We start from the raw sequence: 24957 nt of genomic DNA, 5'->3' as shown, positions 1-24957 counted from the left end.
CTATGTTTTTCTTATTTGAAAATACTTGAATTATAATTCAATGCAGGTACTTGTTTAATCTTAAGAAAAAGGTTAAGAACAAGACGCATGTTGAGGCTTCGATATGTGAGGCCTATATTGTTGAGGAGATCTCATCTAAGAACAAGAATCAATCGCATTCCACGGCATGATGATGGCGGTGAAGTGCCTTCCAGTGGGAACTTGTCAATATTCTCCAATACTGGACAACCCACACCTAAAAATGTCGTAAGAGGAAGATATTTGTCAGAAATAAAATTCAAACAAGCACACAACTATGTTATATTTAACCGTGATGAGCTGAGACCTTTTATTCAGTAAGTTTATATATGTGTAATACTAATTAAACTTTATCAGTAATATATTGTTAATTATATATTGTAATATCATACACTCATTATCACTCACAGGCAACATCGACAATATTTTCTCTCCAATAACTTCGGGCTGACCGAATCCCAAATCTTTCAATTACAAGATGAATAATTTGCCACATGGTTGTATCAAGAATATCAAATATCTTGTTCTCTTCCATCAAAAGAATAAAATGAGTGGCTAAACTTCCTCTTTCTTCCAACCTTTCATAAGAAATTGGTTTTTTGCCCGCTCAAAGAGCTCTGCAAGATCACCAAAAACTGTAGACGTCACTTTTTCCGGTAAACTTGCTAGACTGGAAGTACTCTGGGTCAAAGTATCCAAAAGTGCCTTGAACATGAGTGGTTAGATGATTTTGATCAATGGCGATCGATCTTGAAGTTCCGAAATCTGATACTTTTGCCGATCAATAGGCCTCTTTTACTTTGCCTATCTTCATAGAATATCTGCTCTGTATTTAATTGATGCTCAAACAACTAAAGACATAAGTTAGAAAACTGTTGCTACCTAATTTTTTACCCATGTTTTGGTAAATTTTCAGAAAAATTCAAAAATAGAGAAAAAACAACGAAAATCCAGAAATATGTTTTTTTTAATATATTTTTGTCATTTTAGTATTTTTAACTTCATCTAAAAAAGAATTTAAATTTTTAAAGGTCTTTCGAACACGTTTGACTTTTCAGGTGTCATTTTTAAAAATCATTAATTTTTCTCATCGAGTCAACGTTGATATTGCTTTGTTTTTCAAAAAATATAAAAAAATTAAGAAAAATCAAAATTTACAAAAAAAGAAGTTGAGGGACCAATTTTGAGGCCCAAACAATATTTTGTGACACGATCAAAAGCTTGATGTCTTCTCCCAAGTGCAGGAGTGTCGAAGTAATAAATAACCCGGCAAGACCGGGGTCGAACCACAGAGAGGTTAATTGTATAAATTATAAATAACAAGACAACAACAACAACAACAACAACAACAATAATAACAACAATAATTATTATTATTATACTCAGTACGTGGCGTTGTTATACCTGAGAATGATCTAAAGATCGGGTCACAGGTTTCCAGCCTATATACTGAGTTTATGAAAAGATCAAATATATATATTATATAATATAAAACAGAATGTAAATAATAATAATAATAATGAAAGCAGAAGATGAAGAAATTAATGAGAACTTTGAAATGAAAGATTAATGTAAGGATTAAGCAATGATAAAAACAAATGTCAAGGTTAGAGGATCCACTAATGGTACTTCAAACAAGTATAATATAAACTCTTATTACTCAATTGGAAACCACACATAAAGGAGGTTCCAATCAGATTATAAATTGTTAACATGATTACATTAGTTATCTTATTCGAATAAAGCTAATACTTGTAAATGTTGGCAGGCATTCATGATTATAACTTATGTTAACAACAAATCAAGTTCCTTTCATAGCTCAGGTGTCGGTTAAACCATACAGTATGGGCTATGAAAGTGCCAAGTATTTGTTGTACCAAGTGTTATACAACATAAATCTAGATTAACCATTTAACAAGCAAAGTATTAAAAGTGAACAAGATAACAAATATAAAACATGTTAGTATCCAACGTTAAGGTCCATGTTAAGTTTATATTATACTTGCTCTTACACCATTAGTGTACCCTTTTCACCTTGACATAATTAACTTAGCTGAACATAATGAAAGAAAGAAACATAAATGAACAAGATACGAACATAAATGAGAAAGAACTTAACTAAGTAAAGGAAAGGAAATAAAGTGCATAAACTTGATATTACTAAAAGCAAGACATAAGCAATACAAAGAGAGAAAGCAAGAGCATGATCTTGATCTGGAAACCAAGATGCCTTAATACATGGTAAGTGCCTCCTTTTATAGGCCAAAATTTGGAACTATTGATTTGTTGACTAATTGATGAGTGGGTGGCCACATCTTGACTTTGGTGACAATCCTTATCTTCTTGTCTGAACAAAACGTCATTGCTAACATCATAATTTGCCCAGAATCCTCAGGAATGTTCTAGGAAATTGTCTCAGCTTTCCAACAAAAAAAAGATGAGGTCATTTGGACTTCTAGAACTCAAGATATGGGCTGAACACTAAATAGTGTCTGGGCTGCAGGACAGCTTCGGACTTCTTCGTTGTTCCTTCAGTTTGGACTTCAAAACGGCCTTCTTAGATCTTGGGCTCCCCATGAAAGTTGTAGGCCTTTGTCTTACCTTTCCATCCATATAAAATGGACCTAAATCCGAGATCTAGAGCTCCAGATATGATCCAATTACCGAGAAATGTTCCGGTTTGGACTACACCGACATCTCTTTTCTAAGTTTGGCCATCTCTTTGTCCTTTAACTTTCAATACTTAAACTCATCAATCAATCCTTTTATTTATGTGATCGGCCTGCATTTAAGATGAGCATTTACCATAAATTAAGGTATCTTATAATATCAAAGTTGTTATTATAAAACATGCTTTAGTTAAGGAGTTATTGATACTTCAAGTGCAAAATGATGATATAAAACCTTGATAAACATGCACTTTTAAGTACTAATCACACCCCCCAACCAGCTTATTACTAGTCCCTAGTAATCTAAAGCGTTAAAATAGAGAAACAATTTGCAAGCTTCACAAAGCAAGGCATTCATCATTCAACTTCCATTAATCTATCCAGATAAACAAACTCTCATTCAATTTATATTACTGCTTCATACTTCTTAAACAAGATATTAATAAACCTTCTTTTTATGTGCTCAATATATGAAAACATAGATGATGGGGCTTTTGTTGGAAGAAAACAATATTATGTTTAAATGTTTAAGGTGAACTTCCTTGGGTTGGGATTATTATTATTATTACTCTCTTTTTTTTTTTCTTCTTTTTTTTTCTTTTTTTTTTCTCTTTTTTTTTAAATTTTATTTATATACACATACAACTTAAAACATAATGTATCTTTAACCCATGTAACGAGTTTTAGGCTAATGACTCCCAGACCAGTTGGTCTTAGGGCATTAGGTGTTGAGACACCCCTACGAGCTTAACAACTCGGGTTGCAGATACTGATACGTAGATAGTGCAATGTTTGATTCCCTTAAGCTTTTCTCCTTAACCCATGTAACAAGCTTTGGGCCAATAGCTCCCAAGTCAGTTGACTTTAGGGTATTAGGTGTTAAAACACCCCTTCGGGCTTAATTGCTTAGGTTAGGGAGGCTACGAAACCAAACTTATCTACGTTTTTATTATCATCAATATTATCATTTTTTTTTTTTTTGCAAATTATATACCATCCCTTTCCCTTAGTTGTTACCTTCAACAAAAGAACATAAATAATGTAATAATCCAATGTGCAACCCACAATCATATGTTAAAGTGTGTGTGTGAAAATGAAGGTTTAATAATACTTGTTAAATGAGTATATGAGCAGAATCAAGTGATAACAATGCGAGAGTTTGTAAACCTGAATATTTGAAGAAGTATTCTAATAGGCCTTGTTATGAATATTGCAAATAACCATTAGAAAATTTTTACTACGATGCGTCTCAAGAATAATTCCTCTTTACTCTGCCATCCTAGTAATAACAGTTTTGCCAAATGGTTTTTTTAAAAACAAAAACAGTTAGTTGGTTGTTTTTTTTTTTTTAAAAAAAAAAAAAAAACTACTACACTCTCCCCCCAACCAAAACGAGACATTGTCCTCAATGTCCTAAGGTAGAAAGATAGAGTATAGAAGACATCACCTGAAACAGCGAACAATGACAAACCTGAAACACACTTAAACAAATATAAGAAGTAACAAAACAAAATAATATGCTATTAATAACACAAAAGACACAAGGTTTCACAAATGAAGGCTCAAATCTAATCTAAGCTTTTTACAGCTTTCCTTAGCTGACCAATCTAGGCGACTCATGCAAGGATCAATGACAGGGATGAAAGATTTTAGTTGGTCAATCAATTGTTCAGCAGTAGCAGCAGAGATTATGATTTGTCGTGCCGAAGATGTTAGAAATTCCTGTTCCACAGCTTGATCAAGGAAAGATAGCAACTTATCATAAAAACCATTAACATTTAACAAACCTATAGGTTTATGGTGAATGTGCAGTTGGGCCCAAGATGAAATATGAAAGATCTCTTCCAATGTGCCCAGACCACCTGGTAAGGCAATAAAGGCATCAGCATGGTTAAACATGGTATTCAGTCGGTCAGACATTGTTGGGACCTGTAGTTCCTCTCCAATTGTTTTTCTAATGATGTCCCCATTTGCTAAAGCTTTGGGGACAACCCCCAAAACTTGACTGCCTCCTAAAAATGCAGCCATTGAAACACCTCCCATTAACCCAAGGCTGCCTCCCCCATACACTAAATGAATCTTTCTCTCAGCTAGTACTTGACCAAGATGATTTGCTGATTCTAAAAACTCTTTTTCTTTCCCAGGACTGGATCCACCAAAAACACAAATATTTTTTATGTGATGACTTGAGGAACCTGCCATTTCTACACACTTCTATATTTGATGAATGTATGGGATGAGTAGAAATGAAGGGAAGGAAGAGAAGAATTTATAGATAAAAAATTGAAAATGCAATCATACCACCTATATGTAGGCCAGCTGTAGTCTCACACTCTCTCTCTCTTTATTTATTTATTTTGACAAAGCATGTATGTACATGTAGTTGTGATTGTGGCTCACATCTTCCCTTGGTTTTACGTCCAAGAACGGCTTAAACGCCCTCTATGGGTCGGGGATAGGCTTCCCATCCAGTTTTCTTAAAAACTGGCAAACAGGGTCTTTTTTAGTCAGATTCCCAAGACTAAGTCGAGCATGTTCTTTATGAAAATGGAGTCATAAGTCATGAAATGCACCATGCACATCTTCACCAGGATATGCCTCAAAAGTCAATAAAAGATTATCTAAAGATTCCTTATGTTTTGAAATGAATCCTGACTTTTGACAATTTTCACAAGTTTTGCAGAACACATATGCGTCTTTGAACATGGTGGGCCAATAAAATCCACATTGTAAGATTTTTGCAGTCGTCTTTCTTGATGAGAATTGACTCCCACATGCTTCAGAATGACAAAGTTTAATGACATTACTTACCTCATTGTCGGGAATGCATTTTTGAAATATTTGATTAGGACAATTTTTGAATAAGTAAGGGTCATCTAAGTAAATGTTCTTCACTTCGTTCAAAAACTTTCCTTTGTCTTCGGTACTCCAGTGAGCTGGCAAATCTCCTGTTGCAAGAAAATTGATATTTTTAGCAAACCAAGGCATTGAACTGAGAGAAAGTAAGGATTCTTCAGGAAAGTAATCATCGATTGGTGGGATGTCAAATGTCAAATCTGTTGTCACTCTTGACAAAAGATCGACATTAATATTTTTGGTGCCTTTTTCATCCGTGATTTCTTCCTGAGAATAAATCATTTGCAAATCTTCATATTCATCCAACTCAATTTTACTCAAAGTAGATTCAAGTTGATCATGAACTAATTCTTCAATATGATCTACTTCTTGTAAATCATTATCATCTCTAGGCTGCTTGCAAATGTTGAAAATATTCATCTCCAATGTCATGTTTCCAAAGGATAACTTCATGAGTCCATTCCTACAATTAATCAATGCATTAGAAGTTGCAAGAAACAGACGTCCTAAAATAATAGGAAATGAATTACATGCTTCAACAGGTTGCGTGTCCAAGACAATAAAATCCACAGGATAAATGAATTTATCGACTTGTACTAACACATCTTCAATTATTCCTCTAGGCACTTTTACAGATCTATCGGCGGGTAAAAGAGTTACAGAAGTTGGTTTTAACTCACCTAGATTGAGACTTTGAAAAACTGAATATGGAAGTAAATTCACACTAGCTCCAAGATCAAGTAAGGCTCTTTCAATTTTATGTTCTTCAATAAAGCAAGAAATTGTAGGACAACCAGGGTCTTTATATTTCAAAGCATTATTGTTCTGAAGAATGGCACTTACTTGTTCGGCTAAAAAGGCTTTCTTTTTCACATTCAGTTTTCTCTTCACAGTGCACAGATCTTTCAAAAATTTAGCATAGGAAGGAACCTGTTTAATAGCATCCAACAAAGGTATATTGATCCTTACCTGTTTGAAAATTTCAAAGATTTCAGAGTTGTGATTGACTTTCCTTTGTTTGGTCATGGCATGAGGAAATGGAAGTGCTGGCGGGGAATCAGCCTTTTCTTTGCAATGTTCAGGTTCAACCCCTTCCTTACCCTCAGAGATAGACTCATCATCTTTCTCACAAGGTTCAAGAATGGGTTTTTCAATAACCTTACCACTACGAAGAGTGATGACTGATTTGACTTGATCCATGTGTTGGCTTCCAGAACCACTTGCATTTGCATTGTATTGCCCCTTTGGATTTTGCTGTGGTTGAGAAGGAAACTTACCTTTCTCTTGGAAACTGAGAGCAGTTGTTAATTTTGCAAGAGCATCTTTAAAATCGGTCATGCTTTGAGCAAGTTGAGTATTAATTGTCTCCTGCTTTTCAATGAATGCATGCAATGTTTCCTCAAAATTTCTTCTAGGAGGTGGAGCATAAGGAGGTGCATATCCATGAGAATTTTGGAAATTATGGTGTGCTTGAAACGGTGGCTGTGAAGTTTGTGTATTATTGTTGTCACTCTTCCAACTGAAATTTGGGTGATTTCTCCAACCAGGGTTATATGTTTGTGAGTATGGGTTATGGTTGGGTCTTTGGAAACTGTTTAAAGCATGGGCTTGTTCATGGAGGCATTCCTTGAAAGAAGGCAAAGTTGGACAATCATTGGTTGCATGCTCATTTGTTTCACAGATTTGACACACAATGTCTTGAACAGATTTTAATTGACCACTCTTTTTTAATTCTAGTGCCTCGACTTTTCTAGCTAAAGATGCAAACTTGGCTTGGAGGTCATGATCTTCCCTAAGGTTGTGCATACCCCCACTAGATGTATGAGGTTGAGTTTTACCTGGTGCCTCATAAGTACCTGTGGTGTCCCAATTTTGAGCATTTTCAGCTAGCAAGTCTAGGTACTCCATTGCTTCATTAGGGTCTTTATCTTCAAAAGTTCCATTGCACATCAATTCAACCATTTGCCTATCTCTAGGTGTTAAACCCTCATAAAAATTTGAAACCAATCTCCATGTTTCAAAACCATGATGTGGGCAAGTATTAAGCAAATCTCGATACCTATCCCAACATTGGTAAAATGTTTCTCCTGGCTTTTGAGTGAAAGTGATGATTTGTCTTTTAAAAGAGTTTGTTCTGTGAGATGGAAAAAACTTTTTTAAAAATTGTTGTTGCATATCATCCCAAGCACGAATGGATCTTGGTCTCAAATTTTGTAGCCATGTTTTAGCTTTATCTTTTAATGAAAAAGGAAAAAGCTTTAATCGAATGGTGTTCATGCTACAATTTGAGTCATTATAGGTATTACAAACCTCCTCAAATTCCCTTAAATGCAAGTATGGATTTTCTAAGTCTAAGCCATGAAAAGATGGTAAAAGTTGAATAATTCCTGGCTTAAAATTAAAATGAGATGCATCAGGAGGGAAAACTATGCATGAGGGTGCACTTGTTCTTGTGGGATTCATGTGGTCTCTAAGTGTTCTCATACGGTTATTCTCATTATTCTCATTATGAAGTGATTGATTATCTTCTTCGGCCATATTTTCTGAAAATGATGAGGATACCCTACAAAGTCTACCACTTAATGTACGTGACCAAACTCTCATGCACGTGTAAGAAGAGAATAAAAGCAAGAAAAGAAAATAGAAGAAAAAGAAACAAAACAAAACAAAGGAAACAAAAATAGATAAAATGAAAAGTGAAAAGAGAAAATAAATTAAATATTATAATTTATACAAAAATTTACCTCCCGGCAACGGCGCCAAAAACTTGACACGATCAAAAGCTTGATGTCTTCTCCCAAGTGCAGGAGTGTCGAAGTAATAAATAACCCGGCAAGACCGGGGTCAAACCACAGAGAGGTTAATTGTATAAATTATAAATAACAAGACAACAACAACAACAACAACAACAACAATAATAACAACAATAATTATTATTATTATACTCAGTACGTGGCGTTGTTATACCTGAGAATGATCTAAAGATCGGGTCACAGGTTTCCAGCCTATATACTGAGTTTATGAAAAGATCAAATATATATATTATATAATATAAACAGAATGTAAATAATAATAATAATAATGAAAGCAGAAGATGAAGAAATTAATGAGAACTTTAAAATGAAAGATTAATGTAAGGATTAAGCAATGATAAAAACAAATGTCAAGGTTAGAGGATCCACTAATGGTACTTCAAACAAGTATAATATAAACTCTTATTACTCAATTGGAAACCACACATAAAGGAGGTTCCAATCAGATTATAAATTGTTAACATGATTACATTAGTTATCTTATTCGAATAAAGCTAATACTTGTAAATGTTGGCAGGCATTCATGATTATAACTTATGTTAACAACAAATCAAGTTCCTTTCATAGCTCAGGGTTAAACCATACAGTATGGGCTATGAAAGTGCCAAGTATTTGTTGTACCAAGTGTTATACAACATAAATCTAGATTAACCATTTAACAAGCAAAGTATTAAAAGTGAACAAGATAACAAATATAAAACATGTTAGTATCCAACGTTAAGGTCCATGTTAAGTTTATATTATACTTGCTCTTACACCATTAGTGTACCCTTTTCACCTTGACATAATTAACTTAGCTGAAACATAATGAAAGAAAGAAACATAAATGAACAAGATACGAACATAAATGAGAAAGAACTTAACTAAGTAAAGGAAAGGAAATAAAGTGCATAAACTTGATATTAATAAAAGCAAGACATAAGCAATACAAAGAGAGAAAGCAAGAGCATGATCTTGATCTGGAAACCAAGATGCCTTAATACATGGTAAGTGCCTCCTTTTATAGGCCAAAATTTGGAACTATTGATTTGTTGACTAATTGATGAGTGGGTGGCCACATCTTGACTTTGGTGACAATCCTTATCTTCTTGTCTGAACAAAACGTCATTGCTAACATCATAATTTGCCCAGAATCCTCAGGAATGTTCTAGGAAATTGTCTCAGCTTTCCAACAAAAAAAAGATGAGGTCATTTGGACTTCTAGAACTCAAGATATGGGCTGAACACTAAATAGTGTCTGGGCTGCAGGACAGCTTCGGACTTCTTCGTTGTTCCTTCAGTTTGGACTTCAAAACGGCCTTCTTAGATCTTGGGCTCCCCATGAAAGTTGTAGGCCTTTGTCTTACCTTTCCATCCATATAAAATGGACCTAAATCCGAGATCTAGAGCTCCAGATATGATCCAATTACCGAGAAATGTTCCGGTTTGGACTACACCGACATCTCTTTTCTAAGTTTGGCCATCTCTTTGTCCTTTAACTTTCAATACTTAAACTCATCAATCAATCCTTTTATTTATGTGATCGGCCTGCATTTAAGATGAGCATTTACCATAAATTAAGGTATCTTATAATATCAAAGTTGTTATTATAAAACATGCTTTAGTTAAGGAGTTATTGATACTTCAAGTGCAAAATGATGATATAAAACCTTGATAAACATGCACTTTTAAGTACTAATCATTTTGCCTATAAATAGTAGCCTTCAACACACGCAAAAAAAGGAGGGAGGTAATTTTGAAACATTAGAAAAATACAAAAAAAAAAGGAAAAAATCTAACCCTAAAAGCAGCTCTTTTAAAAGGGGGCGGCGCCCCCCTCCCTTTCTCCTTTCTCCTTTCTCTTGGAGCCGCCGCCCCCACCCCTCCTTCTTTCCCCACATCTTCCCCTCTCGTCTCGAGCTCCTTGTACCCTTAACCATGGCCTCTCTCTTTCTCTAAGACACAGCAGCTCCATTTTTCTCTCCTAGTCGACCCATACAGCCCCGGTCACTCTCCCTTTCCCTTTTCCATCGTCCATCTTCTCTCTCGGTTTTCCCTCAACCCTTCCACTGCTGGTGACAAAAAAGCAACACCAGAAGCACAGACTGACCTTCCCCAGCGATATCTTCTCTCTTTCAGTCACCGAGGATGTCAGCCCTCACAGAGGCAACAGTCGTTCCTTCCACCACACCAACATCCACCGATCTATCCATTCCTCAGCCTCAACACCGCCAACAACCTCTCCCATCTCCGTCGCAGCGCCGCGGCCACAAGTGATAGCAGCAACGCCGCCTCCTCACTCACAATGTTGGGTCCTCCACAAAGATCTGCCACCGGGGAAGAAGAAAAGAATAGTAGACAAAAAAAAGAGCATATCTAAAACAGAAAACAAATCGACTATTTGTGGTGTTTTCTTGGCTTTACGGGTGATGTTGTTCCTCACCGCCGACGTGGAAGGGAAGAGGGGAGGAAGCCGCTCCAGATCCACCTGCTGTATGTAATTTCCTATGGCGGCACATGGACCCACGCGCTGCTAGTGGCGGCGGCACGTAGAGAAGACGCGCCACCACTATTTTCGGTGACCAGAAGTCGGCCTGACACTATTCCATGATTGCACTGTTCTTGATTCTATTTTTGGGGCTATTTTGTAATTTTAAAATTTGTTTAATGTATTTTTTTTGTTTAGATTTGAATTTTTATTATTTGTAGTGTGGATGTAACAAAAAAAAAAACAAGAAAACAAAACAAAAGGAATATAGTGAAAGTGTATGTGTGTGTTTGTATGTTTTTTTTATGGTTGTTGTTTTTTATTTATGATAAAATTATAGAGGTAAAAAAGAATTTAATATTTTTATTTGCTCATGGTCAAGAATTATTAACTTATACGTAAGTTGTATTTCTAATATCCGATGAAAAAATAATTATTAAAACTTCTTTAATATGTCAAAACTACGAAGCAGCTTACCTCTGGTAGGGTGCGTTAGGGGTGTTAATACCTTCCCTAACCACAACTAATCCCTTACCCGCGAATCTCTGACAAGACCAGTACATCCGGGTTTTCTATTAGCCCTCAATTAAATACTAAGTGGCAACTCCAACGAACCAGACAAATCAAAGCAACGCATAAAGAAAAAAATCGCCAACCGACGCTTCGCGAATTTGACGTGTGACAAAAACAACAACTGATCTTCAGTTATGTGGATTAATTTAGGTGGATCAAGATCAATTCAAAATAGGATTTTTTAAAGAATTATTTTTTTAAAATAATATTATTTAAAAAAATATTAAATTGGGTGTATCCAAATTAATTAATTAGATCATAGATTGACTTGCTAGTACATTCTACCTGATATAATTTAAAACTCAATCAAGAACAATTTAGACCTACAATTTGTCTTCTTGATTTAGCAAAAATCATAATTTGTCACAGAAAACCGCTCCTTTTATTTCAAAGATAGTGTTCACCTTTCAGTCCTAAAATTATAATCCATGATTAAAAAAATTAAACAATTAATTACTTGATTTTACTTTTATACCTCTAATTATAATTTATTTTAATTATTCCACTCAAGATTCTCTCTTATTTTAGTTTCACATGATGAATAAAATAATTTGAAATAAGATACGTAAATAATTGCTGAAAAGTTAAATGAAATAATATCTTTGAAACAGATGGATTGAACATCAATACATGCAATTTGTTTTTTTAATCCCTCCCTGATTGGATATTAGGTAGGCAATTAAGTGTCTTATTCGTTAAGGACTCCTTTGATTAAATAAAGAGGTTGTAATTATAAACCGAACTCCATGAGGACAATCCTTCTCACGGCAGGAAACCTTTTTTTAATTTTGAGATGGGAAACCAGAAGAAACAAGGATTCCATACACTCCTCATCAACTTCGGACTAGATCTTGGCTATAGATTGACAACCTAAGCCATTGAAATAGCTCAACTTGCATTAGATCTTCAAATCACAACAGCGTCAACGATGAATCAAATCACAACAGCGTCAACGATGAACAGCAGCAAACCAGTACATCTGCGCGAAGTCTGGGCAGACAACCTCGTATATGAGTTTTTTCTAATCAAGGAAGCGATCTCTCGCTTCCCCTTGGTTGCTTTGGACACAGAATTCCCTGGTACTATCTTTCAATTAAATCGTGACAAGAGCTCGCTGTCTCATGCCACTCCCTATGAAAACTACTGTCTCATGAAGTGGAATGTTGATCTCTTGAAAATAATTCAGCTTGGGATAACTCTTTCTGATTCACATGGAAATCTTCCAAGTTTCGGAACAGAATTCCACTATGCGTGGCAGTTTAATTTCCAGGATTTCAATATCGAGCACGATCATCACAATGAAGAGTCTATTGGGTTACTTGAACTCCAAGGTATTGATTTGAAGAAGAACAGAGAGAAGGGTATTGATTCCTCAGATTTTGGAAGGCTGATTTTGAGTTCTGGACTTGTTTCCAATAATTCTTCAATAACTTGGATTACTTTTCATGGCGCTTATGATTTTGGATTCTTGATCAAGATTTTAACTAAACGAGAGTTGCCAAGTGATATGCGGTCTTTTTTGGGGATGATGAGGTTCTTCTTTGGGGTTCGAGTTTATGATACAAAATTCATGATGGGATGCATTAGTGGCTTGCACGGTGGATTGGAGAGGGTGGCTATGTTACTTGGTGTTGAACGAATAACGGGAAGAAGGCACCAGGCAGGATCTGATAGCTTGTTAACTCTTCAGACATTCGTGAGATTCAAGGAGTCGTGTGCTAAAATTGATCTCGAGAAATTGAATGGCTATGAGGGAATGATGTTTGGACTGTGTGAAGGCTGGTTAGGGTTCACTTACGCACCTGATACATTCATGGGCAGCACTCTAGTTTGAAGGAATATCAATGGAGTTGTACTCTCAGGTCTAGAAAATATTCAGTGTCATCGTCATCTCTCTCTTTTTTTTTTTGCTTAAACTTTTTAATCCAAGTTCCTTGATTAGCTATATATTCTAATTTGTTTTGCATTAATTCAAGTTTGCCTTAAAGCCAGATCTCGCATTGATTTGTCAGAAAGAGTAATGAGAAAGCCTATAACAGCAATAGTCATAGCAACTAGCTAGGGACTTGAGCTACAGTAGCTTTGCTTAGATATACCTGCAGGCAAAAAAATGTATAATTAATTGTTATAACGTAGATGTTCATAATGCATCGATTATCACCAGCAGTACGTAGAGGCTATATGAAATTGACCAAATAAGAAGTGGTTGAGGAATGGGTACAGTAAGGAAATTATAACTCAGGCATGGGTACGCATTGTTTTGGCATGCCATGTAAACAAACGGTATCAAATCAAGAGCTAAAAGCGAAGCAGCAACATAAAGTCTTTTCTTAAACAGTAACTTTACCGACGCACCCAAGGTAAGGGTTGCCCTTATAACCATTCCGGCAAGAACATTCCTATGCATGGGCAGAGCCAGAAAGTTTTTCTATTAAATAAATATATAAATATTTTATAAATATTTTTTAGGATAATTCATTATCTTATGCATATGAATTTTTAAAGTTAACAGTAAAGTTTTAATTTAAATATACAACCTAAAATATTAAAAAATAAATTTAAAATACATAAAATTGAAGTGAAAGTAAAAATAAACTTATTATTAAAGTTATAATATCCTTCAATGTTTTGTAGAATATAATTCATCTATGATCGAATGTGAATCGATATTGTAACAACCCCTCAACCGGGATAAAATAACAATCTCATGTCAACTGGAAAACAAAGTAATTAAATTTTTTCCCTCTTTCAATTCCTCCTTCCTTCACTTGATTTTTTCTTAGTTTAGTGTTTTATAAGTTCGACTTTGTAAATTTACAAGATTAGTCTCTCACTTTTTTTTTCCTTTACTTTTCTCTCTTTGTCTCTCGCCTTTTTTTTTTTTTTTCTTTTTCTATTATGCCTGCCCAATTGTCAACATATCAAATGAAGGAAGAGCTGATTTATTTTATTTTTTAATGATAAATAATCATTTTACCCTTAATGAGTCGTTTTGCTTTTATTTGATGGTTTTTTTTATTCACCACCAGAAATTCGCTAAATACCAACGGACATACCGACGAAATTTTTTCTGTCGGTATTTTTCGGCCGAAATCACTGACGGACAATATTCTTCGGTCATTCGGTCGGTAATTACCGACCGAATTACCGACAGAAAATTTAGAATTAATGAAAAAAGGGCGGGTAGGTGGCGCGGAGGTTTTGGCGGGTGATTTTTCCGACGGAAGCACCGACGGATTTGAAATGCCAGATCCGTACCGGTGACGTGACCGGTGCACCGTTAAAAATACCGACGGAATCACTGAGGGATTTGAATAGCAGGTCCGTGCGGTGATGTGTCGATTGCCCGTCAGAAGTACCGACGGTTTCGCAGACTGATTCACCGACGGAATAAAAACCGTCGGTAAGTCCGTCGGCAAAAGTGAATGTATGGCCACTCTGCCGTCACTCTCCTCTCCCATTTCTCCTTCTTCTTCCTAATCCTAACCCTCCCCATCTGCAAAATAACCAGCCCCCCCTCGCCCCAAAACAAAAATCTTCCTCATCTCAGCACAACAAGTTGTATTTCTTGAAGTTTTGTGGTCACAACATCCGTGTTCTGATTTACCGACGGATTTTATCATTTTTTGTAAGTAATTCTATCTTTCAAAATTTTAACATTATTTAAATGTCAATTTTATTGTTTTTTTAGTATATGTATTTTTTTTAGTAGATGTACATGTCTTATTGTTATTTCTCAAACAAACTTGTAGTATATGAATGTATAATTTTATACTTGTTATGGTTTGTTTTAGATTTTGTAAGATTGTATTTGTTTGAAAATTGTTAAAACTTAATTTGTAGAATTACCGAATTACATGTTATGTTTTGAAATAATTAAGAGCTTGCTTAATGGGTCCTTTTTATAGAGGTTCGATAGAAGTCATGGATGATCTTTCATGGATGTATCTAGATTCACCCCAAGGATTGCGGAGGATGGATTATTGTAACGGGGTTTAGGGTTTTATTAATTTCGCAACATCTATTCCCAGAAATTTTACTGGAGGCGGTATTAGGTGTCCATGCAGGAAGTGTCAAAATAAAAAGTATCTGCATCCAGATGTTGTAATGATGCATCTTCTACACAAAGGGTTTGTGGAGGATTACGAGTGTTGGTATGCACATGGAGAGGTATTTGTTAGTAATAGGAGAATGGGAGAAACGGTGGTTGGGTCAACTTCTAGTGCTAGCAACATGCATGAAGCGGCAAATGACAACACTAATCCTTACAGAAACATGGTTATGGATGCAATGAGAATGAATCAAGATAATGTCAATCAATGTCCAATCGTAGAAGAAGAACCTAATGCAGAGGCAGCTAGGTTTTTTGATTTGTTGAAAGATTCTGACGAACCATTATGGGATGGCTGCACAAACCACAGTAAATTATCGGCTGTGGCACAGGTGTTCACCATCAAGTCAGATCACGGGTTGAGTGAGGCCGGGTATGACAAAATTATTGATTGGGCAAGAAGCATTTTACCTGAAGGGAACAGGCTCAAAGAGAACTTCTATGCTGTGAAGTCCATGATGAAACCCCTCGGTTTAGGATACCAGAAAATTGACATGTGCCCTAACTTCTGCATGTTATACTACCTTGAAAATGCTGAGATGACCGAGTGCATGACATGCGGGCATTCCCGTTACAAACCCAGAACTGGCAGGGGAAGACTCTAGTGCATATATAAAAAACTTAGATATTTCCCGATCACACCTAGACTGCAGAGGTTATTTATGTCACCAAGGACTGTTGAGCACATGACATGGCACCAAACACACGATGCCGTTGATGGTGTGATGGCGCATCCTTCTAACGGCGAAGCGTGGAAACGCTTTAACAGTGTTCATCCTGACTTTTCTACTGAATCAAGGAATGTTCGACTTGGGTTGTGTACAGACGGGTCAACCCATTTGGGTCATTTGTTGCTCCCTATTCTTGTTGGCCGGTCATTCTCACAGTTTATAACTTGCCACCAGGAATGTGTATGAGGCCGGAGTTCATGTTTCTATCTACTGTCATACCCGGTCCAAGCAGCCCGGGGCGGAATATAGATGTTTGTCTTCGACCGTTGATAGATGAGCTGGCGCAGTTGTGGTCCTCCGGATCTCTGACTTATGATATATCGAGGAAACAAAATTTCCTTATGAGGGCGGCTTTGATGTGGACTATCAGTGATTTTCCAGCTTATGGAATGCTTTCTGGTTGGAGCACGCATGGGAAACTCGCATGTCCATACTGCATGGAAAACAACAAGGCATTCACGCTAGCAAACGGAGGTAAAGCTTCTTTTTTTTACTGTCACCGTCGCTTCTTGCCACTTAATCACAGGTTCAGAAAGAACAGAAAAGATTTCTTTGTTGGTAGAGTTGAAAAAGATGTTGCATCCCTGCGTCTTTCTGGTGAAGAATTGCATCATGTTGTATCAGAGTACGGTGACATTGTGTTTGGCCTTCAATCAGGTAAGCAAAAGTTTACTGGTTTTGGTTTTACCCATAATTGGGTAAAGCGAAGTATCTTTTGGGAGCTTTCGTATTGGAAGACTAATCTTCTCCGCCATAACCTTGATGTCATGCACATCGAAAAGAACGTGTTTGAGAATATTTTCAACACCGTCATGGATGTGAAGGGGAAGACAAAGGACAACATGAAGGCTAGATTGGATATAGCTTTATACTGTAACCATAAAAATATGGAGTTGGTTTATGACGAGTCACGGGTTGCAAAACCAAGGGCAAGCTTCGTGTTAGAGAAAAACGCACAACTGCTATTCTACAAATGGCTTAAGAGTCTGCGTTTCCCGGATGGACATGCATCGAACATATCAAAGCTTGTTAACATAGAGGACTGCAGATTGTATGGAATGAAGAGCCATGACTGCCACGTGTTTATGCAAACACTCATCCCATTAGCTTTTCGTGATTTATTGCCAAAGGGAATATGGGATGCACTAACGGAGATCAGTCATTTCTTCAGAGATATATGCTCCAGCAAGATGAATGTTGAGCACATTGAGATGCTTCAAACGAATATTATCGAGACACTATGCAAACTTGAGATGATATTCCCTCCTTCATTTTTTGACTCAATGGAGCATCTCCCTATACATCTACCGTTCGAGGCAAAAGCTGGAGGACCGGTTCAGTATAGATGGATGTACCCATTCAAACGGTGAGATATTACAGTTGCAATGGAATTCATATCTTAAAGTATTTTCTATGTTTTTCTTATTTGAAAATACTTGAATTGTACTTCAATGCAGGTACTTGTTTAATCTAAAAAAAAAGGTTAAGAACAAGGCGCATGTTGAGGCTTCGATATCTGAGGCCTATATTGTTAAAGAGATATCAACATTTATCTCGTACTATTTCGAACCTCATCTGAGAACAAAAATCAATCGCGTTCCACGGCATAACGATGACGGTGAAGTGCCTTCCAGTGGGAACTTGTCAATATTCTCCAATACTGGACGACCCACACCTAAAAATGCCGTAAGAGGAATATATTTGTCGGAAATAGAATTCAAACAAGCACACAACTATGTTCTATTTAACTGTGATGAGCTGAGACCATTTATTCAGTAAGTCTATATATGTGTAATACTAATTAAACTTTGTCAGTAATATACTGTTAATTATATATTGTAATATCATACACTCATTATCACTTGCAGGCAACATCGATAATATTTGCTCTCCAATAACTCGCAGCTGACCGAATCCCAAATCTTTCAATTACAAGATGAACAATTTGTCACATGGTTCAGAACACATGTAAGCACTATCACAAACTCATTCTAACGTATGCATGTCATTACGAGATTCTCGTTCATTTACCGTGTATTGATGTACATTTAATTACATATATTTACAAGGTTTATCAAATGGGAAGGAGTGCGCCCAAGTCATTGTCTTCACTAAGCCTCGGCCCTGAAAGAAAAGTTAGGTGCTACAACGGGTATTTTGTCAATGGATATGTTTTCCATACTGAAGAATACGGGCAAGGAAGAAAGACATACAACTGCGGTGTTTGTGTTAAGGGATCCACAAGTAGCCAGTTAGAAGTTGACTACTATGGTAGATTAGAAGAGGTCGTCGAACTGCAATATCATAGCGAGCAGAATAAAGTGTTTTTATTCAAATGCTATTGGTATGACACGACGGACAGAGGAATCAGAGTTGATCCGCACCATGGTCTGGTCGAAATCAACTCAAAAGCTAGACTCCGCAACATAAACGATGTCTTTGTTTTCGCAAAGCAATGTCAACAAGTTTATTACACATACACCCCTTCATTTAGAAAAGATCGTTCAAGAGTTGATTGGTTTTCCATTTTAAAAACGAAACCACGGGGTCGTATCGAGGTTGTTCAGGATGAGAACGAAGACACAAGTGTGCGAGATGAAGTCTTTCAAGTTCGTGAGTTGGTTGAACCATATCGAGTTGCTCCTTCGATTGAATTGGAAGAAAATTCAAATTTTCGAGTTCTCGATGATAGTCTTGTTGATATTGACGGAGAGGAGTTGAATGTTGTTCTCAGCTCTAGCGGACAAGCAAATGTCGATGAAGAAGATGATATCCATATTGAAGATTGCGATGAAGATGATGACAATTCAATTAATGAGGAAGAAGAAGAAAATTCCGACTAATTATAAAAATGAAGCCCTATGTAAAAATATTTGTCTCATGTAATTTAGATTATAGATGATGTATTTTGTAAAACAAAATATTTACTGTTTAAGCAATGTGGTTATTGTGTTTATGTGATGGACAGTTTATCAGTTAAGTTTCTACAGGAAGGTAAACACGCAATACAAAGACAACCTTTCCTGCATCATGCAATCTTACCGACGTCAATACCGACGGATAGTGATCCGTCGATATCTCATAGAGAGTTCGAAATTAATTACGCGAAATGCCACCAACACCGACGAAATTACCGACGGCTTCACCGACACATACACCGACGGATTATAGTCCGTCGGTATCTCACAGAGAGTTCGAAAACATTTACAACAAAATGCCACAATCAGCGACGGGTATACCGACGGATTCTACTTCGTCGGTATATCACAGAGAGTTCGAAAATATTTACAACAAAATGCCACAATGACCAACGGATTCACCGACAGATTTGTCGACGCTAATACCGACGGAATATGTCCGTCGGTAATTTGTCGGTCACACATATTACCGACAGAAATACCGACGGACCGCGCGATTTCCAAAGTGTGTGAATTAATGCGCCTCTGAACTTGTCATATTACCGACGGAATCACCGACGGACTGCGAAAAATATGGAGGGCTTTTAAAAATTCGGGGTGAAATTGAAAAAATACCGACGGATTTTTGACCTGTTACCGACAGAATTTTTTACCTTTTACCGACGGATATAAATTCCATCGGTGAGTCCGTCGGTAAAACTGCCCTATAAGTTCCAGCCCTCGCCGCTTCGCCTCATTTTTTCTTCTTCTCCCCGCCGCTTCGCTTCTCCTCCGTTTTTCACCTCAGATTTTTCATTTTTTTCCCCTCAATCCTTAAACACTTTCACCTTTAATCTCTAGCAAGATTTGGTGTTGTAAATCTTCATCATATTAAAAGGTATGTGTTTTTTTTCTAATTTATTTTATTTTATTTTATTTTTAGTTGTTTTTATTTTTGTTGTTTTGGTGTTTTTTGTTGCAATGTAGATAAAGTTTTGAATTTGACACATTATTAAGGTATGTATATTTCGTTCCTTTTCTTGATGTAGGTTTTTTTTTAATTTTTTGAATATTTTTTTTTGTTATGTTGTTAGAATTGTTATTAGTTAATTTAACTTAGAATTAGTTAAAGTTGAATATTTGAATTTTTTTGAATTTGTTGAATATTTGTTAATTTAATTGTTAGTCTATATTTTTTTTTAATTTATTGAATATAATTTATTGTTGTATTGCCTATATAATTATTGATTAATTTATTGAATTAATATTGTTAATGTTGAATTTACCTTAGAATTAATAATTGCGTTTGTTGGAATAATTATCGATTTCCAATTTAATTTATTTACTTTTAATTTATTTTTAGTTGTTTTTATTTTTGTTATTTTGTTGTTTTGGTGTTTTTTTTTGGTAATGTAGATAAAGTTTTGAATTTGTCACATTATTAAGGTATGTATGTTTCGTTCCTTTTATTGATGTAGGTTTTTTTTTTGAATTTTTTGAATATTTTTTATTGTTTTGTTGTCATAATTATAATGATTAATTTGTTGAAGTATAATTTGTTGAATTTATTGAATTTATTTTTTTGTCATATTTTTTATTGTTTTGAATATAATTATTGATTAATTTGTTGAATTATAATTGTTAATGTTGAATTAAAATGATTAATTTTGTTGAATTATAATTTGTTGAATTTATTGAATTTATTTTTTGTCATATTTTTTATTGTTTTGAATATAATTACTGATTAATTTGTGAATTGTAATTGTTAACGTTGAATTTATCTTAGGATTAATAGTTGAATATGTTGGAATAATTAGTATAGATTGGTTCAATTGGTTGTGGCTATTGTTAATATTTGCAGGTTTGTGGATTTGGGTAGTATCCAGTATAGGGGAGGTGCTGCCGATTTTTTTTTAACTTTTGAATTTTATTATACAATTATTTTATATAAATTGTTTAGATGCGGAGAATGAAATCCAGAGCTGGTCGTTCACGTCCAGTCGAATCAAGTTCGTCTAGCAGCGATGATGATGTTTCCTTAGGTGCCTCTCAAGAAGAGGCACCTACACCACCTGCGCCGTCAACCGATGCTGCCTCTTCCAGCGATGTTTCACATCGCAGAAGCGGCGTGCCTTCGAAGCGGAATCAATTTACCCGCCAGTACGAGGCACAGTGGAAGGACGATCTTTCAATGTAAGTTTGTTAAGGTTTTAGTTTTTTTTTATATAAAAAAAACAAATTTAAAACATAATTTATGAAGTAATTACAAATTAATTTCATTTCTTTTCAGGTTCACAAACATTGAGGCCGCCCGAGTAATATCATCGGCGTTTAAAGCGTCGATGGAGATTTCATTGTTTCAATGGAGTCAGATATCCAGACATCCTAAATGGATGCCTCAAATCAATGTATGGTTTCGTAGATTTGAGGTTCGTGTTAATATATAATTTTCAGCTTATTTCTAATAAATTCTAGTTATAATTGTAAATAAATTATTAACATTTTAAAAAATTATTTTTTTATATACAGCATCGATTCTACTGGGATGATGAACATGACACTGTTGTGAGGAGGGTGTGGGAAAATCATGCGGTAATTAGGTAACATTGAAAACCAATACGACTTTTTTTTACATAATTATTTATGTTTCGAAATGTAATTTTTTCGTGCGTGAATTAGGTTGCGTGATTTTTGGTATGACACCCCGAAAAAAGCAAAAAAAACAACGAGGGATAAGGGGTTCCAAGGCTGGAACGATGTTGCGGTTTGGAGGGATTTCAAACCAATATACATCCCGGAAGATATATGGCCGCACTATCTTCAGCACGTGACGTCTGAGTGGTTCACTCGACGCTCACAGTCCGATGCTGGCAACCGGAATCGGCCAATTCATGGCTCGGTGACAACGCACACCGGCGGCTCCGTTCTGTTTTCTGCACATGCGAAACGGATGGTAAGATTAATTTAAATGAAATATATCGTTCAATTAATTTGTTGTTAATACATTTTTTTCATTATAGGCTACGTCTCTTGGACGTGAGCCGAGCCCTATGGAGCTGTTTGCAGAGATGCACATGCGAAGTCATGACCGCCAAAAGGGGACGCAACAGTTCGTTGACAACCGTGCTCAACATTTTGTGGTATGTTTGTTCAACCATTTTATTTTGTAAGTTATTATTATGTTTATTGAATTGAATATGATGATTTTTTTTTTCAGGAGACCTATAATAATCGGTTGAGGGAGAGATGGGGACGATCCATCGACCCATCCGGAATTCGATCCGGATTTGTGGATGGAGGCTAGATCGTCAAGTGGACCCGATAAAAATCAGGTTTACGGGCTCTCCAACACTACCGCGGCCAACTTGCGGTCGACCGGTACTGCTTCAACCGCTGGGAGCTCCCAATTTGTATCGAGCTCCCAATCTAAGGAGTTTGTGGCCTTGCAGCAAAGGTGCGACCACCTATCAGAGGCATACACACAACTCAAAGAAGAGCAAAGATTGGCGAACGAACAACACAGAGCAGAGTCTGAACAACAAAGAGCGGCCTATGAAGAGCTTCGGCAAATGGTCATAAACATGACACAAGGTGGAACATGTACGCCTAATCCTTTTTGGCCGCCTAACCCCCATCCTCCTCCTCCTCCTCCTCCTCCTCCTCCACCTTTATATTAATTTTTAATAAACATTATTTACATTTAAAATTTTATTTAATGTTTTTTTGAAACACATTCATTTCGTAATGAATATTATTTCACTTTGAGTTTTTGTTGCTTAATATAAATTTTATTTGCATAATTGGTTTGTGTTACCATTAATTTATATTATTTTTTCAAAATAATTAAAAAAAAATTTTAAAAAAAAACAATTACACAGGGATTTACCGACGGAAAAACTCCGTCGGCATTGGACAGTGTCTGCCACGTCACCGACCATCACCGACGGAACAAATCCGTCGGTATAAATTTACCGACGTATATACCGACGGAAATATTCGGTCGGTATAAAATATCACCGACACTTTTGCCGACGGAGTTAGTCTGTCGGTCTTTTTATAACACCGACGGAAAATATTCCGTCGGTATATTCCAAGCGGGAAACTTTTTTTTTTTGGCGCGCACGGTCTGTCGGTAAAACCGTCGGTAAAAGTTTTTTTTGTATTTCCGACCGATATAGCGACGGAATGTGAAATCACCGACAAAAGGTATTCCGACGGGAGTATTCCGTCGGTAATATAGTCGGTAAATACTTTACCGACGAAAGTTCTATCACACACCGACGGAATATTTCCGTCGGTAAAACTGTAAAATCTTGTAGTGATTAGCATTACCAAGCCTCGTTCATCCTAAAATTTTAAGCAAATTTTATTCAATATAGTTTAAGATCCCTCGTAAAATTTAAGCTCAATCCGATGGTCAGATTGAGAATTACGTGCAATAACATAAAAAACTAGTCAAATTGTGATTTTTCATCAAATTTCTGAATTTCTCCAAAAATTCTGAAATTTTAACCCAAGTTAAAATATTATATTAAAAGGCTCCACGTAAATTTTCAAAAAAAATGAATAACTCAATCGAGAATTATAAATTTTTTCATATATAAAACTAGTAAAAAAATATTGATAAAATCTTAACCTAGAAACCCACCCAAACCTTTAACATACCTTCACCCCTGGTTGTAGAGCTATCAAATGGTGCATTTTTTGCACCTTGATAAGCTCAGGCTGCCATATAATATCGACCAGATAGTCGGTCTCTAGAGATCAAAACATACATGGTTTGGCGAGGTCCTAGCATGATGAGTGAGGTGGTAAAGGGCTTAGGCATCATCACTAACAACTGTGAACATATTGTTGGTTATGGCGAAGAAAAGTAACTGAGTGGCTGCAACATTGATGACTCGGAAGAGGCAAATTTGACTCACCAGAGTTTTTTTTTTTAGTTTTTTTTTTTTTAATCCTACCTGGGCTACAGCCCAACGGAGCCTTGTGAAAGGCTCCGCCCTTGTTCGTATGCTAAATTCAAAGAGTGCTGAAGAAGGAAATATTTGCAACTCGTGGTCTTGGGGTCATATTTCCAAAGCTTGTAATCCATCACCCAAGCCAGCACCACCGGAACATATGCCCGATCATGAAACACTTGCAGATTGTTTATATCGGAGAACGCAACCCATTCTTGGTCTGCTAGGAAAGTAAGCTTGCATCCACTGCTGTCTTGACTCTCATTTTTAGTTTCTAGACTCGGATTAAAAACCTGCATCCTGAAAGGAGCTCTGGCTACGCAGCAGTGCTTACCAGAACAGAGACTATCAATTTCTTGCCCAAAAATAATGGTTGTATGATTATAGCAGGGAACGCATGTTGAGTCGCATCCACTGACTTGGGGCCCAATCTCTGTCAATAGAGCACGGATGTTGCAGCCGACTGCAATGAACAGATTACTGAAGGAGAAAAAGAAAGGACTTCCCTCCAAGTTCATCGGATTGCCTACCGGAACAACTGGAGGACATAATTGGACCTTTGACAACGGCAGCACCATCTCCAATATTCAGAAAAAAATTTAATTCAGTAACACGTTGCTAAAATAGCGGTTGATACTTGATACTATCTCAAGATAAAAAAATGATGGACATAGTTTGGATAAAAGAGACATGTTTCATGTTTTTCTTGAATCGATTTTAATCGAGATTTTTTTTCTTTACAGTGAGAATTTAGCCATTCTTTTAAACTGGGACGAATAAATAAAGAAATTTATGACTGAAATTGAATTTTATAAATTATTAAGAACTAAAAGTTTATAATTTAAAAAATTAAGAACTAAA

At 36.1% G+C, this 24957-nt stretch overlaps 1 protein-coding gene and 1 pseudogene across 1 annotated transcript; one reads left to right on the top strand and one right to left on the bottom strand.

Moving 5' to 3' along the window:
* Positions 1–12351: 12351 nt before the first annotated feature.
* On the top strand, positions 12352–13230 carry LOC118029126 (probable CCR4-associated factor 1 homolog 11). The gene has a single exon (XM_035032941.2). It carries the CDS (start codon positions 12352–12354, stop codon positions 13228–13230), a length of 879 nt encoding a protein of 292 aa, XP_034888832.1.
* Positions 13231–13726: 496 nt separating this feature from the next.
* LOC118029139 (wall-associated receptor kinase-like 10) lies at positions 13727–24795 on the bottom strand (annotated as a pseudogene).
* Between the last annotated feature and the right edge of the window lie 162 nt (positions 24796–24957).

The sequence above is a fragment of the Populus alba genome, chromosome 1 (assembly GCF_005239225.2).
Source record: "Populus alba chromosome 1, ASM523922v2, whole genome shotgun sequence".
NCBI lineage: Eukaryota > Viridiplantae > Streptophyta > Magnoliopsida > Malpighiales > Salicaceae > Populus > Populus alba.
The sequence above is the reverse complement of the archived record's forward strand: the minus strand, read 5'-3'. Positions and strand labels throughout refer to the sequence as shown.